Source organism: Paramisgurnus dabryanus, chromosome 5 (assembly GCF_030506205.2).
Source record: "Paramisgurnus dabryanus chromosome 5, PD_genome_1.1, whole genome shotgun sequence".
In the NCBI taxonomy this organism is placed as follows: domain Eukaryota; kingdom Metazoa; phylum Chordata; class Actinopteri; order Cypriniformes; family Cobitidae; genus Paramisgurnus; species Paramisgurnus dabryanus.
Window position 1 is genome coordinate 31,098,953 of NC_133341.1, and position 19,545 is coordinate 31,118,497.

The window sequence follows — 19,545 nt, forward strand, 5'->3', positions numbered from 1 at the left end:
TTATCCTAAAATTATTAGACTAAAATATATGTTTGGGCTCGCTTAATTTAAAAACAATTGCACTTACGCTTTTACTTTGTATCAATATGTGAAACAATGAATTGTTAAAAGGCTGTTAACAGTTACCAAAAAAGCTTAACTTCTTAAATATAACATAATATTTACATCATAAAATAATAGGCAGTCATGGTCCAATAGTTAGAGTCGACCTTATAACCTGAGAGTTTTGCTGGTTCGAGTCTCGCGGCTGACAGGTTGCGACTGAGGTGCCTTGAGCCAGCCACCTGTCTCCCAGTGTTTCCCGGGCACTGCAGTACTGCTCTGGGTGTGTATGTTCACGACGTGCAGTGCGTGTTCACCACTCACTTGATAGGTTAAATACAGACGTCACATTTCAAGTATGGGTTACCATACATTGGTCATTATGTCACTTTTACTTTTCCTTAAAAAGGATCAGATGGAAATAAACGGTAACACTTTATTTTACGACCCGCAAAGTACCGCGTAATTAAACCGAATTTACAGCGTACCTATTTGTAACAACAGAGTACCTCTACAGTACGTACTTGTAGTTATAAGGGAATAATATTTTAAGTTTGGGGTAATAAGGGGGTAAGAATATATGGAAAATTATTCTCTAAGTATTTCATAACTACAGGGTACCTATTGTAATATTACGTGGTATGTATGACTTACGTCTATGGGTAATATGGTCTATGTGTAATAGTTTTTTTTTTTCATATTTGCTACTTACCTGATGAAGTGTTTTGTATAGCCTACAGTTGATGTCTACAAGCCACGTCGGCAAATAAAATATAACACACAATAAAGATAATAGCAACTTGTACCTCTTTGATCTGTATATGTATACAGGAGTTACCAGGTAACTCTTACATTTGCGGGCTGTAAATTGAAGTGGGGCTTATTCCCCGCTTGTTCTGTGTATGTACCAGGTAACTCTCATATTTGCGGGCTGTAAATTAAAGTGGGGCTTATTCCCCGCTTGTTCTGTGTATGTACCAGGTAACTCTCATATTTGCGGGCTGTAAATTGAAGTGGGGCTTATTCCCCGCTTGTTCTGTGTATGTACCAGGTAACTCACATATTTGCGGGCTGTAAACTAAAGTGGTGCTTTGTTCACCTCTTGTTAATAAATGTTATAGGGTAAATACCATAAACATACAGAATATTGTTATTTTTATTTTAAAACAACTTATTTCAAAACATCTTTAAAACACTATAATTAAGCCAACACTTAATGTTTATTATCACATAACTTTTATTTAAAATAAAAAGTCATGACAATTTTTCATTGTTTTTGCGGCTTGGCTTCCTCTGTTGGTGTTCTTGTCCACTCGGATGATGAGTTGATGTCGTCTCACAAATGCTGTTCTGCATTACATATAAAAAACATAAATGAAAGCCTTCAGTAAATGTTTCTTCACTGTGCCTTGACAGAAACAGAGTTTTCTAAGCCAGTTACGTTTATAAATTTTAGGCTTACTTATGTGCTGGCTAACCTGCTACCGTTAGCTAGCAACTTTCTTGAAAAACATTGTTTGAAATGCGTGAGTCATGTATTAACAAAACCAGTCACCTTATCCAGCATGCGGATCCTGCTAACATCACTCGTAGTCGTACTCCACAGTGTGAAACGTTTTTAAAACCTCTTAAAGAAATTTCACCTCAGGATTGCGTTCCAGCAAACCTCCTGCAGACGGCCGCGCGCTCTACACCTGCGCACTAACCTACGCATGTAGTCGTCTTTTGCTTTAGCGGGAGCTGATATCTGCTGTTGTTTCATTCTGGTTTGCCATTGCATAAATTATATTTGGCTAAAATACTTGTGTTTACAGTAAATAAATTGCAAAGCACCACTTCAAATATGTCCGCAAATGTAGGAGTTTCCTGGTAAATAGGGAATAAGTTGCTATTTTTATTGTACTTACCTTAAAAAAAAAGATAACCACATTAAATCAGCTGGACTTTTGTTATTAAAAGCAAGTAATATAGGCTACTAAAATAAAAGTGATATGCTGTTATATTTATTTGCCGATGTGGCTCGTAGACATTGACTGTATACAACATTCAGTAGTCAATATGAAAAATTCACAATAAAAAATAAATAAAACATAATTTCCCCATAGACTTGACTAAGTCATACATACCACGTAATATTACAATAGGTACCCTGTTGTTATAAAATACTTAGAGTATAAATAATTTATAATTCTTCATATTCTTACCCCCTTATTACCCCAAACTTAAAATATTATCCCTTATACCTACAGGTTACCTACCCTGTTGTTACAATTAGGTACGCTGTAAATTCGGTTTAATTACGCGGTACTTTGCGGGTCGTAAAATAAAGTGTTACCAAATAAACTAAAGGTGAAAACAAGAAAGCACTTTTTTTTAATTCCAATCAAAGCTATAGACATGTGTTTTATTGCCATTCTTCTTTTTTTCCAGTCATCACATATGCATTTATTCATTTAGCAAATACATTCATCCAAAGTGTCTTATAGATCAGAAAATACACAGAAAAAAAGCATCAAAAGTTTATTACATTTGCATAATTGTTCTAGTATCTGCTGCAGAGTAGTTCTAGTTACTATGACAAAGAAACAGTCTGAGCGTGACTAATCCATTGGAAGCTTCAGATTGATCTATGACACATACTTTCTGATATGGAAACTTTGTCTGAGGCAACGCGTGCCAAAAAGTAAAAAAAAAAGCTTAAAAGGTTTGTAGTAGAGAGCCTCCTTCAGACAAAATAAGATTATTAATTAAACTCAAAAAGCATGTTTTAAAGCCTAACTGCTCTATACAATGACATTGATGTTCTCCCATTAGGCCATACATATAGAGTTCCATCTGATGTTCATATGCTAAATTGGTTGTAATTATATAGTGTGGTATTGCTACACTGTATTATTAAGGATATGTGTATGACACTAGTGAAAAACAAATTTTATAAGGCATTTATAAACTAGCTGAACTAGCTTTAAGTGCAATCAGATCATGATGGCAGGTAGTCCAAAGACTTCATACATAGAACATCATAATGTGTGTGTGTGTGTGTGTGTGTGTGTGTGTGTGTGTGTGTGTTCAAAAATGATGCAGATGTACCATCTGCTTGAGCATACATTCCATTTACGTTCATAATCTTGCTATTAACCAATTGTTATTAACATAAACTTAATTAGATTACCTGTGGTTAAGTAGTGTTTAAAGAATTTTTTCTTGCAATATTAATCATCCTCTACTGTTTATAAGAATTGTGTGACACTACTGTGTCATCATTTAACACCTATGTTTTTAAGAATATAATTATTTCCATAGGCAGGTACTAAAAGAACAAGACATTAGACACAAAGTAAATAGAAATTGGGACTATTGCCTAATTCACAAAGCTAACAAAATTATTTATAACAAAATTAAATGATACTATAATTATTATATATAGTCCAAGCTGTAAACTATTTATGATCATAATTCACTGTTAATTACTTTTAAAAATATATATTTAGGATAAAATACTTCAATTTACAATCCTATCTATCTGTCCGTTCAGTGTATTTAGGTCAGATTCGCCACACCACTAGATGGTGGTAAAACTCCATGTCCATGATTTCTAACGCGTTAACACGTGATTTACGTGTTAACACGCACTTACGCGTTAACACGTAGTGCGTGTTAACACGTGATTTACGCGTTAACACGTAGTGCGTGTTAACACGTATTTTTAACACGTTTTTGCCCTGTTGGCCTTCCATAACGAGCCCGCCTCTCCATCGCGAGAGATATTTTGTACACGTCAGCGTGACATCAGAGCAAGTCGGACGTAAGTCGGACACTTTTCTAACCGGAATGCATCTTGCGCTGATCACCGGTGATCGATTCTGCGCAGAATTTGCTCATCTCAAACAAGCCTAATATGACATCAAAGAATCACTCTCGCGGTATTTTGATGTCATATATGGCAAGCGAAAAGGGTCATATTAACGCAATAAATGAATCGCGTTTACATCCAAACGCCGTATTTAACGGCGTTTAAAACAGAATTTGCGCCGCTAAATACGCCGTCGGGATTCCAAACGCCGTAAAAACCGCGCGAAAATCGGCAACAACGCCGTTATTTACGGCGTTTTATAATCCAATCAATGACGCCGTTTTGAGACGCCGTTTGTCTTGCCATTTACGCCGTAAATAACGGCGTTATCTTCTGTCAAAGACGGCGTAAAAAGCGGCGTTTGCTAGTGGTATAATGAGCCCCTCCCATCAATTTCCACAGCCAGTAGGTTTGAACCGTTCTTACCCAATCAATGATGAACTGAGTCAGGCCAGAGCAATTCATACTGATCATCCATGATGAAATAAGTGTTTAAAGATTACATGCATGCGCAGCATATCATAAATGGGCAGCAAATTATAGTTTTTTCTCTAACGTTACTAAGATTAAATATATTACTATAGTAGCTTAAGGAAAATACTGCATCTCTGTATCATGTTAAAATAGGAGCGGTAATAGCACACCAACCTCATTTAAGGTGTCCCAATTATTAAGTAAATACCTCGACATTAAGTAAGGGGTTGAAATATTTCACAGCTTTGAGTAAACATGAAATCCCACCTGGTGTAACAGAGCCCAGATCAACTGTATAAGTCGATTAGTTATGAACCGTCTCAGTTAGCCTGGTGGTTAGAGCATTCGGTTCAAATGTCGAAGCTGCTGCGGTTCAAGTCCAGTATGGAGCGGATTGAAATTCTTATAATTTTGTTTTGTTTATCAACATCGCTTATTTTTTAATGAGACTGTCAATAAGAAAGGAACGCATAGAATAAGTATAATATAGTTTGTATATATAATTGATATTTCAAAAATATGTTATTTATCATACGCAAAAGTTAAGGCTACTGTCCACCGACATATGCTGTTTGAAGACAATTGTACGATTTTTGGAATGAAATACTTTTGTTGGTATTGCTTATTTCTTATGGATCTTAATCTCCATACATAAAGCCGTAAGCCGTGTGAAAGAGAGAAAGAAAGATGGAGAGAGAGCAAGCTGTGTTTACATGTGTTTGTAAGAGGCTACAAACTTTGTATAATAATATAATGAGAATATTTATAATATTTATCTGCGGCAATAAATAATCCATTTGAAATATATCAACATGTATTTATTCATTTGCTGGATGGTATCAGCACTAAGCGAAAAATTACTAACACTGAACTGCAATAAGTAAATGAACTAGTGTGCCCCAGCTATCAGTGGTTAATTCGGTCTCTTTTTCTATTAAACAATTTTATTAATTCACTGTATTTATTTCTATATTTGTTTTGGAAATGCTTTATTTTATCAAATGAATCTGCATGTTTTTATTGATTTTAAAGTTTGCCATTTAAATGGAACGGGCGGACTCGCAGTATTTCTGTCATGTCAGTTAAACTTGATGGAAATATGCGGTCCAGCAAAAAAACTAAATATTTTTAGATCATGTAGGCTAATATTTTAATTATTAAGTGTATTTGTTAAATAAATGCATTATCTGACAATCAGCATTTGTGATGGGACGCATCTTGGTTACTTTAATCATTTCCGTAAGTACAAATTATTGCTACAACATGATATTTCACACATCGTATGTGCTTCTTATTTTATAACAACAATATATGGCCCTTTTCTATTCTAACACGGAAGGTTCTATTATACAAGATTTAAATTTTTAAAAAGATAAAAAATGTGATTGATTGAGTCTGTGAAGAACTGACATTCATAAAACCCAGCCCTGGGCTGAAGTTTAATCGATCAGCGCTGCGGATTATTACTGCAAAGTTTTGAGATTTTCCAAAGAATAGCCATTTGTGTAATAGTTTTAAATATCATTGCATAGAGCATTTTGTATTATCTAGCAATTGGATGGAAATGTGAAAATATTACTCGTGTATTACTCGGAGAGCATCAGAATATAACAAAATATGTTTGCAGTTACATATTAACAATGTCATAGTCATGTATATTTATTTACACTCTTGTGAGTTATTGACAACAGCAAAAATATTCTCTGTCTAAAACATTTTCTTTTAACATCACGTTTTTCTGAAAAATTGTACTTTCGTCACTGCTCTCCCCTAAATAAAATCCAAACTTCATTGAACTATTTAAAAAAACACAGCAGACTGCTCACAATATGGATAATTTATGGAGTCCACCTGTTTAAATACTGTTAAAATACATGGGTTATTATTGTACAATAAAGTAATACTTTTGGTCCACATATCTTTGGTCTTTCCGGGCAGCTTACTCGATTACTTGTAAAGTACATTTCTTGTATTTTAATCAATATATTTGAGAATGTCACACTTAGCCTATTTAAGTTTTAAAAACTGTAATAATTGCTTATTTAAAATCAATATTATTTGTATTTAACATCAACTTAAAAAAACTTTAACTATGATTTTTATTAAATATTTTTGGTTAAACATGTTAACATTTTATTATTTGAGTAAATGAAGGAAGCAAAAAAGTAGATCATATGTTAATTTAAAAATCACATCAGGGCCAAAGGTTTTTAATCAGCAGCAAACTGCGCCTCTTGCTGGACAACAAACACCGCAGGAAAGTAATTTTACCGTTACAATATGTAGTCTATTTTGTTAATGAAATATTGTCTGTTTCCTTGCGTATACAACATAAGGTGCATTTATCTAAATACTTTCGGATTCTGTAATATTACCTGTACAGTAACAAGCAGCTTTTTTGCACATAGGCCTACTGCTAGAATAATCGTTTTATTTTACGTATATATTCAGGTCACCAAATTGTTAATACAGCTGTGCTACTTAAAATGTGTGTCAAATAATCAATTTCTGATCGTTTTATTACTGCACAATGTGGCTGTATGCAGCTTAAGGATTTTGGACAAATATGTTATTTAATGTTAAACTGTGAGAGTGGCGCTCTGTGGCGCTACAGGGATTTGAGCAACGTCCAGAATCACAACAGACAGCCGCCGTCAGTTGCCCCCAATGTGTGTATATATAGAAAATAATGTGTTTGTATTTAAATTACATTGCGCTTTTCGTCTGGTGTGCCCTTCAGACGCGTTTCACTCCTGCTTTGCGACAAGCTTTGATCTCACCCGTCTCTTCATGACTCTCCACTGACTGCATTTAAAACATGTTCATTTAAATAACGTTACCTTTTCAATGTGTGCAGGTGCATGTGTTTAACTTGTCAAATTTGACAAATAAATGTTCAATAAAATAACCTGTCGCTTTGTTTATCATTGATAATTGATGGTTCAGTATGAACTTAATAAGCTTCACATTAAGTAAATCAAATTTTTTTAGTTAAATAATACTCACAAAAATGTCTACATCTATTTAACATTTCTTTAGGATTTTTGATTACATATACTCAATTTTTTGTGATAGAAAATACATTTAATTATTGAAATATACTAAATGAACAGATTTCAAATTTACTCCATATTTTTAAGTGTATAAATGAAAAGTTTTTAAAGTGTATTACACAAATGGCTATTGTTTAAAAATTCTTAAAACTGTGATCACTTTTAGTAATAATCTGCAGCGCTGATCGAAAACTTTAGCTCAGGTCTGAGTTTTATGCAGACCAGTTCTTCACAGACTCAAGCAATACTTTTTTTAGACCTTGGTTGTAATATAACCTTCCATGTTGGAGTAGAAAAAGTAGTAGAATTTGTACTCACGGAAATTATTAAAGTATAGTCAAACCTGTTCATTAAGGAGCGTGCCAATACTTTGTCATGACAAAATTATAAGACTTTTTTTCTGCGTATTACAAAAGTGCTGAGTGTCAGATAAAATGCATCGTTTTAACGAATGTGTAACCCACACAACACACAAGGTTACTGGAGTGCAATTCTCTTTATCGCCTGCAGCTAGCGCAGGGAAATCACTCTGCCTGGAGGTTGCCAGGCAACCTACTAGTAAACAAACACACTTTCCTCCGGTTGAAGACGTTGCTTGAAAGTATCAAGAACTGTTTGAAAGCTGTGAGAGAGAAAGTTAAGCTGCAGGATGTTGAGTTTTTCAAGATACCTCCGATTGGTTTTTTAGAAAGGGATAGATCTGAATCTTACCCTGGCGGTCAGTGGTGAGCCAACCGCAGAAGTGAATGGACCAAGAGCCTGGTGTGGCCAGCCGTGGCATCTTTGGACCTATCATCATCATCCTTTGCCTTCATTTTAAAAACAGATAGTGAAGAGAACATATACTTCAAGAAACACTGAGAACTTCCATGGACTCATTCTTCATTTGAGTTATTTATTTTGAGTGTATTGTGCACTGTGCACTCAGGAAGCCGACTTAGGTAGGCAGGGAATGTAAATAATTAATTTATTTTTTATAATACACTTTATAATAAATTTTCAAATTTACCTGTTTTGTGTTGTCTGTTTTCTGCTAACCTTTTACTATTTCAGCCTCCGTAGAGCTTCTGATACTAGCCCAGATCTCATTTCCTAATACTTAAATTAGTTATTAATTACACTAATTTGAGACAAGGGGTTACAAGTGCACATAATAGTCAAAATATTAGCATACATTTAGGCCTACACGTAAACTGAATATATTTAGTTTTGCTGGACCGCATGTTTATATTTCCATCAATTTTCGCTTAGTGCTGAATGCTGATTAGTGATACAATCCAGCAAATAAATAAATACATGTTGATATATAGTTCAAATGGGTTCTTTATATATTATTGCAGATAATTCATATACGAATATAGCCTACCAATATTTGTTCTGTCTCATTATATTATACATGTAAACACAGCTCTCTTGCGCTCTCTCCATCTTTCTTTCTCTCTCTCTCGCTCTCCACATGGCTTACTGTGGCGTTTGAGATGCATAAAAAAGCAATACCAACAAAAGCATTTCATTCCAAAAATCTTACAATTGTCTTGAACCAGCATATGGCGGTGGATAGTATAGCCTAAACGGAACAGCAGTCGATCAAATTATTAGAAACATGCACACCCGCTGGCCGTTCGTCCAAGAAAGTCAGCGGAGGTGTGGGCATTCCCGTAAGTTCGGTGGTTTTAAATATGCATAAATATAAACATAAATATAAACACATAAATTTGCCTATTGAATTTGCCTAAATTACTTTTCAAGTACAATGCACTCAAAATGAACAAAAATGACTAAGGAAGAACAAAAAGTTAGTTAAGTCCAGTAATTGTCCGCATACTTCATGATGAGCACTGAAGAAAGCATGGATTGAAACGTCTGCTCTCTAGTCTGTTTTTTATACACTTTGCACTGTTGTCACTTTTGCATAAAATATTTTTGAAATATCACTTATAGACTATTTACGAAATTTGCTAAATTGCATGAACATTAAAAATCTCTTATTCTATGCGTTCCTTTTTATTGACAGCCATTAAAAAAAATAAGCGATGTTGATAAACAAAACAAAATTAAAAGAATTTAAATCCGCTCCAAACTGGACTTGAACCGCAGCAGCATCGACATTAGAACCGAATGCTCTAACCACCAGGCTAACTGAGACAGTTCATGACTAATCGACTAATACAGTTGATCTGTTAGACCAGGTGGGATTTCATGTTTATTCAAAGCTGTGAAATATTTCAACCCCTTACTTAATGTCTTGGGTAAATGTATTTACTTAATAATTGGGACACCTTAAATGAGGTTGGTGTGCTTTTACCGCTCCTATTTTAACATGATACAGAGATGCAGTATTTTCCTTAAGCTACTATAGTAATATATTTAATCTTAGTAACGTTAGAGAAAAAACTATAATTTGCTGCCCATTTATGATATGCTGCGCATGCATGTAATCTTTAAACACTTATTTCATCATGGATGATCAGTATGAATTGCTCTGGCCTGACTCAGTTCATCATTGATTGGGTAAGAACGGTTCAAACCTACTGGCTGTGGAAATTGATGGGAGGGGCTCATTATACCACTAGCAAACGCCGCTTTTTACGCCGTCTTTGACAGAAGATAACGCCGTTATTTACGGCGTAAATGGCAAGACAAACGGCGTCTCAAAACGGCGTCATTGATTGGATTATAAAACGCCGTAAATAACGGCGTTGTTGCCGATTTTCGCGCGGTTTTTACGGCGTTTGGAATCCCGACGGCGTATTTAGCGGCGCAAATTCTGTTTTAAACGCCGTTAAATACGGCGTTTGGATGTAAACGCGATTCATTTATTGCGTTAATATGACCCTTTTCGCTTGCCATAGTCATACGCCGATCGGTTTGCGCAGCGCCACATGAAGTCGAATACGCTAAGCATCTGATCTTTCTGAGGTGTTCCTTTCTGGCAATAAAATAATAATACATTTGTTGTAAGTTAAGGTTCTTAAATATGTGATAGTGTAAGCTGATGTATCAATAAAACTGGCAAAGAACAACAGAGCAAATTATTCCACATTTAAATAAAGCAGTATACTAAAGCATTTAAACTTCAGTAAATTGTAGTATGTTGTATTACATTATAGTAATTACCACACTTTGCTAATGTACACTAGTAGTCTGTAATACTAGCATATATTACATACTATATAATACTGTAGTATAAAAATTGAAGTGAAATTTGTAGTGAATAATACGCTGTTTCAAATACTGTACTGTAGCATTTACTATGGTAGTAAGTTAAGAAACACTATAGCAGTGGTTCTTAACGTTATTCCTGGAGGCCCACTGCCCTGCACATTTTGTATGTCTCCCTTATTTAACACACCTGATTCAAATCATCAGCTCATTAGAAGAGATCTCAATGAACTGAACTGAGTCTGCCAGATAAAAGAGACATACAAAACATGCAGGGCAGTGGGCCTCCAGGAATAACGTTAAGAACCACTGCACTATAGTATCTAAAAATGTTACTGCAGATTACAAGATGCAGATATACAGATAGTATAAATACTACTACAGTATTTTTCATGTGTATTTTCAACAAATCTTTACACCAAAAATTACAATGGAAACAGATATGCATTTATAAACACTAAGACTAAGAATTCCAAAAACTGAATCATAGATAGAACTGTATAATATTCTTTAACTCACTATAGACAAACAGAGACTAATATTTCCCTCAAAGAGCACCTATTGTCCGATTCACGTTTTTAAATTTCTTTTGGTGTGTATTATTATGTTAACAATATGCAAAGGTACTGTTAGAATTTAAACGTTGTTCCCCCACACCCCACATTGATATATTTGATATCTTTTCATATAACCATGTATATTCTGTATTGATATCCTTGTATGACTAATGAAGCAATGCTAACTTTCATTTGTCTTAGCTTGCATTTAAAAAGTCGAGACTGAGTTGTGACATTTCCCTTGGCTATGCACAAAAGTTTGACATGGACTGATCAGTTGAGAGGTCATGAAGTTCGCCAGACTTCCCTGTTGCAGTCTCCTTTTCCTTGCTTGCACCATACAACTGTCTAAGCATGGTTATTTATGTATCCGTATCCAGACTTGCTTGTGCAGGTGCCGATCATGCGAATGTTCTCCAGACATGTTTGCTCAATATCTGCTCATGTGATTATTCTAGACATTATCTAACGTCTATCAGGCGATTAGTGCTTCCTTTCTATATAATTTGAAGTCTGTCTAATAAACTTTGAACGGCATCTTGGTGTCCGTGTCTTTCATGGCCCCTGATATATATCAGAACTCTCTGCTGCTCAGCTCAGACCTCCAGACTACGAAACATATTCCTAGACCTGATTAGAAGTTACATTCTAACAGGTACATACACCAAAGTAAAGTCTAACGTAAATCTCTTTTCTTGGACTACAACAAACACATGGATTGTTGGCAACAGTTTACTTCTTGGGATTGGTGATGTAGACAAGACCGCATTATTATAATTCCTCCCGCTTCGGAATCACAGCCTGTAAGTTAACTCCTGTTAGCATCCGAATCTTTCGAACATGGTAAGGAGCGTCACATTTCCGTCAGAGGTATTCAGGCCAATTGAAACATACAGATTTAGTGGGCCAATCAGGGACACAGAGCTTTTCAAATCTGTGCGTTTCAGGAGGACATGGAAATCTGGAGCTACAAAAATGTACGGTGTGTGAAAAATAATGTGTTTTTTAACCATAAACCACGCAGGGGCAGACCAAACACTTTACACTCTTACAAAAAGAAAGTTTTAATTCATGATTAGATAAATGGACAACCCCTATGCTGGGTTGTCACAACCCATGGGTCAAATATGGACATTTTTTTAAGGTTTAATTTAAAATAAGTGGTTCAGTCTGGCCATATTTTATTCAGCAATGATTTTACACCATCCATAATTCTTTAAAGTGTTATACATTTTTTATCAGTATGTGTGCTGCAAACCATGACCTTTTGGGCTGATAAAACAATGCTCTACCACTGAGGTTTGCAGGGCCACAATATTGTCTGTCATTCTCAATGTAAATACATCTATAATACAATTACTGTTTTTATAGATTTCTTCCAACAATAGATTACCCTGACTTCTATTTCGCAGTATTTCTAACATACAGTGAGGAAAATAAGTATTGAACACCCTGGTATTTTTCAAGTTCTCCCACTTAGAAATCATGGAGGGGTCTGAAATTGTCATTGTACACTCTAAAAAAACAAACGGTGCTATATAGCACCAAAACTGTTGATTTGAATCGTAACCATAGAAGAACCGGTTTTAGTGCCATATAGCACCGGTGAAGAACCGGTGAAGCACCTGTGTAGAACCATATAGGGGCCATATAGCACCACATTTGGTTCTACATAGCACTATATGGTTCTACACAGGTGCTTCACCGGTGCTATATGGCACTAAAAACGGTTCTTCTATGATTACGAGCAAAGAACCACTTTTGGTGCTATATAGCACCGTTTGTTTTTAGAGTGTAGGTGCATGTCCACTGTGAGAGACGTAATCAAAATCAAGAAATCACAATGTATGATTTTTTTACTATTTATTTGTATGATACATACTGATTGTATGGGGTGGAAAGGTGTCTTTATGCAGCTAACGACCTCAAACAGGTGCATCTAATTTAGTATAATAAAACATTTTAAAGGCACACTAAGGTTGTTTTCACATATGTTGGTGCGCACCGTGGTGTGGCCTCGGAGCGCACCAAAATACATTGTATCATTTTTTACAGTTAGTGCGGTCCGTGTTCACATATATATATTTTTTACTTTACTCGAAATGCCACACCGTACACCATGTGACAACGGTCAGCGCTGTCATTGGTCTCTGACAGCTCTTACCGTCTCATGACCACCCCCACGTTTCCACGACAACCAGCTTGACAGGGAGAGCGCAGCTATCAAGATGTGGAGATAAACATTGTACGTCTTTGCGAAGTTTCTTTGCTTTAACGCGAAATTGCGTAGCTGTTCTATTAAAGCCTTTCTCACGGAGCCGTTTGCTAAAAGCCCGTAATGTCACTATTTGTGTGTGGAGGACAGCTATGCATTTATAAAATCATCAGCTCAAACGTAAAGGAGACAGCGAATCTCTATGCAACGGACCAGGATTGGCTTGTTTGTTGTTAACCCACAATATAACACCCGGCTCACGTCACAACGAAAGCCCAGTGGCTCAAACATGTGGAGAACTTCCTGTATTTGGTTTGGCCCGAGGTCCAGCAGTGTTCACACCACAGGTGGGTCGCCCCAGAGTTCGGCAACAGCCGCTCCGAGACCACCTGTTTAGAGCGGTCTCGGAGCGGCTGTTTAGTGCGCACCCGAGTGCGGCTGTTGTGTTCACACTGACCCAAACGCACCGTACTCGAAGCGACACGTCATTTGGGCCGACCTAAACAGTGTATATGTGAAAACACCCTAACAGGTCTTTGAGGGTCAGAATTCTAGCTGATAGAAAGGTGTTCAAATACTTATTTGCAGCTATATCATACAAATAATTAGTTAAAAAAATTATATATTGTGATTTCTGGATTTTTTTTAGATTATGTCTCTCACAGTAGACATGCACCTACGATGACAATTTCAGCCCCCCTCCAAAGCTCAAGATGTGTTTCGTGCCAAGAGAGGTCACACTAAATACTGACTGATGCCTGAAGACGACATTAAATGTAAACTAAATTAAATGTAACTAAATTTTAGTTCTGAAAATTGTTTTGTTTTTTAATTTTGTGTACATATTTCCTGTATTTTCTGTTTGTATCTAAAAAAATGAATACGGATGGACATTAAAACTTTGCTAAAACAACAAAGCTGGTGATGATGGCCTGACTTATCTAAGTACTCTATCTAAAGTGGGAAATTGTGAATCATCTGAATTATTAGTATAACTAGACAATGGCTGTGTCATATTGTGTAGGTCATTTCCACATCCCTTCAGTGTTTTTACTGTTTTAAATCTACATCATGTACTCATCTGTACACATTAATTGTGCAGACTTTATAGATCAGGCCAAAGTTTAAAATAATGTATTTGGTTAGCAAACAGAAGATTAATAAAGACACAGAGAACTTACCAAATAATTACCTTTAAAGGACTAACCACTAGGTGTGTGTCTTGTTCATAGTCAGTTAATAGTGAAGACATAGTCATGACAATTACTAAAAATGATTGATGAGATTAACTTTCATTCCTTTTACTCTTACACACCCACAGAATGTAATGCTGAAAATGAGAATAGTTTGTGTATATACTGATTTAATAAATAATTTAATAACCAAAGTTAGATCATCTAAAAGAAGACCTCTCCCAAACCACAAAATAACTTGGGGAAAAATACAGTATAAAAAGGATCAGGAGGTTCTCACACCTACAAATTGCTTCAGTTTCCAACACAAAAAAAGAAAACGTTTATGTTTTGAATAATTAATAAACAGGAACTGATTTAAAGCTCGACCGAACAGGGAGTGTCGTTATAAACAGTGCGGTTCTTGCACCCCTTAACATCATTTTCGGGAGATGCTACATAAAAGAGGCATTCATTTGGCTAGTCATGTGACACTGGTGCCGATATCTTCTCAGCAAGTTGTCTACGTTTCACTTTGATTGTTCATTTTAAAAATATTTGGTTTTAAAAGCAACAGTGGAAAAAGCAGATGAAAAATTATTGCCTCCCCGTTTCCAATCTAAATGAGTCTGTACCAAAAAGAAAATGTATAAACAACCATACCACACGCCTGCTTATAAAACACCGAAGTTTTAAGAATTTACAAATACAAAGAAATCTAAACCATTTAAAACGTACAATTGTATGCTAAATAAATACAGAAGATATTTGATTTTGGTTAGTTCACTTCTGGTCCAACGAGAAACAGATCACACAAATATTTTGTTTTCGTTTTACAAAAAGAAACAGTTGCACGACAGTGACTAATGCTTGTTCTCTTTGGAGTGGATTCATTTTAAAAAGGACCTGACACAATTTTACACATACACTGACACCTATTATATGTATCACTTCAGACAGAAGAACTATCTGACAATAAAATACATGTGTGTGAATGCCACGTGTTCCTGTATGCTTTTAAGATACGCAGTGTATTTTACCATTTCAGTATTTGGTGCATTAAACATCAGCATGCTAGCTTCACTTTTTGATCACTTGTTGCATGGATTCATATCAATAAATGGGGAATTATCCAACATGCAGTTTGTATGTGAAGTTTAGTGTCACAATCTCCCTGAGTTGTTGCTTGAGCTCCGACGGCCCAAATCAGATTCGTGTGTCATTTTATATACATATCTCAGTCACAAACTCTCATCCTCTCTTTCACACACACACACACACATCGATATCATTTGGTACAAAGATAAAGTAACAATGGACTGACATGAAATAAAAAAGGCATCCGCAGTTTCCTTCCTTCACGATGACTTTCGGAAAGTTTCCGTGAGCCAACTTAATAAAAAATGACAAAATAAACATTTTTGTATATATAAATGTCTCTATTTGCACCGTCTATAAAACACCCCATTACAGTCTGTTTGAAACAGGGGTTTTTCTCAGTCCAGGTACACTTTGGTTTTCATCCCACGCCTGTCGTCGATTGCTTTTCATAGGCCCACACTGATATACTGCTTCATCAGAATCAAGTTACTGTCAGCTGTTTTGGCTAACGCTAAAAACGGTTATAATTATTCAAGACAATAAAATTTTTGTCCGAAAAAGTGCAAAATGTCATGTAGGTGTGTTGGATAATCTCCATATGTCCAAACCGTTGTCAACCATGATGGCAGCGTGTCGACGGTCATATGTGTGCTTGTGTTAGATGGCGCTCTCGTTATGCATGTTGTGGTTGGCCTGGCGGGCAGACAGGCTGTTCTGCTCATTGAGGAGCGAGGTCGTCTCATCGGGGTTGTCTGTAAGCGTGAGCATGTTTTCTAAAGAGGGATTTGGGGCTGACGATGTGCTGTTATCCACAAGCGTGTGTCCGCTGTCTGGAGATTGCGGTGAGCTGTCGAATCGAGACGTCATCACTCCCTTCTGATAGTGAGAGTATGTGATCTGAAAAAAAAAAATTGGTTAATAACACACATTCCGAAATTCAATAACCCATACCAGTCCTTCCAGAAAAAAACGCTGAGTTTTTTTGTGATTGTTGCGGGCAAAAATCCTTGATCTTGCGGCACGTTTTCTTAAAAAATGCAATGGTATATGCGGGATATTTATGCAATTTTATGCAATGAAATTGCGGGGACTTGCAAAAGCGGCGGGGACTTGCAAACAACGGCGGGGACTTGCAAACAACGGCGGGGACTTGCAAACAACGGCGGGGACTTGCAAACAACGGCGGGGACTTGCAAACAACGGCGGGGACTTGCAAACAACGGCGGGGACTTGCAAACAACGGCGGGGACTTGCAAACAACGGCGGGGACTTGCAAACAACGGCGGGAACTGGCAAAAACGGCGGGAACTGGCAAAAACGGCGGGAACTGGCAAAAACGGCGGGAACTGGCAAAAACGGCGGGAACTTGCAAAAAAAGAATTGAAATGCACAGCTTTGTTCGATGTGTTGACGTATTTTCCATCAAAACAGGAAGTTAGGGTGAAAGCTTTTGATTGGTCAGTCAAAAGCTGAAGTACTCATGTCATAAAAATTGTTGATCCATGGCAGAAAGTGAAAGACTTTAAAGGAATATTACACTTTCATAAAAATCCCGATAATTTACTCACCCCCATGTCATCCAAGTTGTTGATGTCTTTTTTGTTCAGTAGAGAAGAAATTAAGTTTTTTGAGGAAAACATTCCAGGACTTTTCTCAATTTAAAAGACTTTATTGGTTTCAATGCAGTTTCAACACAGCTTCAAAGGACTCTAAATGATCCCAAACGAGGCATAAGGGTCTTATCTAGCGAAACGAGTGTCATTTTTGTCGATAAAAATAAAACAACTCCACTTTCAAACCACAACTTTTTGTCTTGCACTAGCCGTGTGGCGCGCCAGCGCAACCTTACGCTTTATTTTTGGGTAAACTATCCCTTTATTGGCAAGATGTATGAATGAGAAGAATTTTCGGCGCATCAAGAGACTTGGCAACACAGGATATCACATTGTCAAGAATAAATTGCTTAAAATTATTGACTTGCTTAAAAAAATTGAGTTGATGTGAGATCTCAGTACCACACAGATGTTGCATGTCGGAGGTAAGAAATATTTAGTTTAACATCTTTACTAATAGTTAACTATTTCCCCGCCAATGATGAGTTTTTAAGGCAATCCATATTTCCACTATTACCCACTAGGTGGTGCTCTTACCCAATTTATAAAACACTGAAGCATTCACTGATCTAATCTGATCTCTAAGAAAAGTCCTTACAAAAATTATCTCAGAATTTAGTCTTTTTGAAGAAACCTACCCATATCTGAGAGGTGATAAATAAAAATGAAACTCTATTTTGTTTGAAAGCAGAAGGATCCGATTTACTTTTGTAAAAATCATAAAAAATGCTGGCGGGGAAAGAAATAAGTCCACTATTTGTTAAATTAGTTAGAACTGCATGAAAATATATGCATTATATATTTTCCATACTTCTATTTGTTTCCATCACACTATGATTTAGACCTATTATATAATTTTCTAAATATTTATAATTCTAGATTTACAGACACTATGGGCTCTATCTTACACCCGGCGCAATGCAGCGCAATGCGCGACGCAAGTGTCTTTCGCTAGTTTCCACTCTAATTTTCACGTTTAGCGCCGCGTTGTTTAAATAGCAAATGCATTTGCGCCCCCTTTTGCGCCCATGGGCGTTCTGGTCTGAAAATGAGGTGTGTTCAGGCGCATTGTTGGCGCGTTGCTATTTTGAGGCAACTAAAATAGACTACGCCATTGACCAACAAAAACCTGGTCTAAAGTCTAAAGTCAATGGCGCAATGTGTTTTATGTTATTTAAAGAGCGCATTAGTAAAATGCGCCTATAAACGGGAGGACAACGCGGGTTTGCTTATCACAAAGTAGGCTACATGAATGCGCAGCAGCACAAAAATGCTTTTAAATATGAAAGATTAAAGGATTGAATGTAAAAGATTATTATTGAGTCTCTTGGACATATTTATAAATGAGGACTGATTATGAGACGTTAAGGCGCAAAGAGCTGCTTCACCAGCCTGGTAAGTAAATAAATGCTTTGCTTTGAACAAATGCGTCTGTTTTTAAATGTTTTTTTTAATGCTACCTCACGGATTTATTGTATATAATGTACCTGTGGATATGGTGAGATGAGAAACATTTGTAAGTAATGCTTAAAAAACTCTTTGCTAAAAAAACGCTGTCCAAAGTGCTGAAACGTGAGGAGAGCCGTTTGTAATTTCTTTATCTCCTGTTTGTTACAAATAAAGTATTTTTAGAGTACAAACCTTTTCTTACATACTTGTAAATTATGTTTTGATGATATTGGATAGCCATACATTTAAAGCAATTACAAGCCTGCTTTTTACTTCCATGACTAAAAGAAAACGGGTTTTAAAGGTTTTAATAAAAAATAACAATTTCAATACAAGTGAAAAACAACACAATTATTTAACATTAATCTTAAACTGGGGATCGTCTTCCTCCGCTTAGTTTTTCAGTTTACAAAGTCCGTCATTTAAATAGGGATTAGACATAGCGCCAGCGCAACTTGCTTTTAAAGGGGATGAGAGCTGTGACTCTCATTGGTTTACTGCACGTTACGCCCAAAATACTCCCATTACAAAAGGACCTACCCTTTTCGACCATGCGCTCGGCGCAAAAACAATTTTTCCCGTCGTTAAATTAGCAAAAGTGGATTCGGACACGTCCATTTAGACGTTGCGCTGTGCGCTTTAGACAATGCGCTTAGATCGTTAAAATAGAGCCCTATATCTTTGAGGTTCTTTGGGAAGAGATGCTAACTGAGATTAAGGCAGCCCACTTCATTAGTGTGCTGGGAGATTCTTCCGATTCTAGTGGAAAAGAGCCAGAGGATATTTATGTTTGAATGCTCCACAAAAGTATTCCCAGAAACATATTCATTGGATTGGAAGAACTGCTACTGCAC

General features: G+C 36.3%; 1 protein-coding gene and 1 long non-coding RNA gene across 3 annotated transcripts in view; both read right to left on the reverse strand.

Moving 5' to 3' along the window:
- Window positions 1-1,133: 1,133 nt before the first annotated feature.
- Window positions 1,134-2,213, reverse strand: LOC135732142 (uncharacterized). The gene is made up of 2 exons (XR_010526713.2): window positions 1,598-2,213; window positions 1,134-1,392 (listed from the first exon to the last, which is right to left on the reverse strand). It is a non-coding gene; the product is annotated as an uncharacterized lncRNA (long non-coding RNA).
- A 12,473-nt stretch (window positions 2,214-14,686) lies between these two features.
- LOC135732651 (metal transporter CNNM4) overlaps window positions 14,687-19,545 on the reverse strand; it is a 43,250-nt gene continuing 38,391 nt past the window's right edge. The window contains exon 8 of one of the 2 annotated variants that reach the window (XM_065250892.2): window positions 14,687-16,526. In XM_065250892.2, the coding sequence (XP_065106964.1) occupies window positions 16,287-16,526 (240 nt within the window). In that variant the 3' untranslated portion in view covers window positions 14,687-16,286. The remainder of the gene's footprint in view (window positions 16,527-19,545) is intronic. The other variant, XM_065250893.2, reaches the window with a different exon arrangement.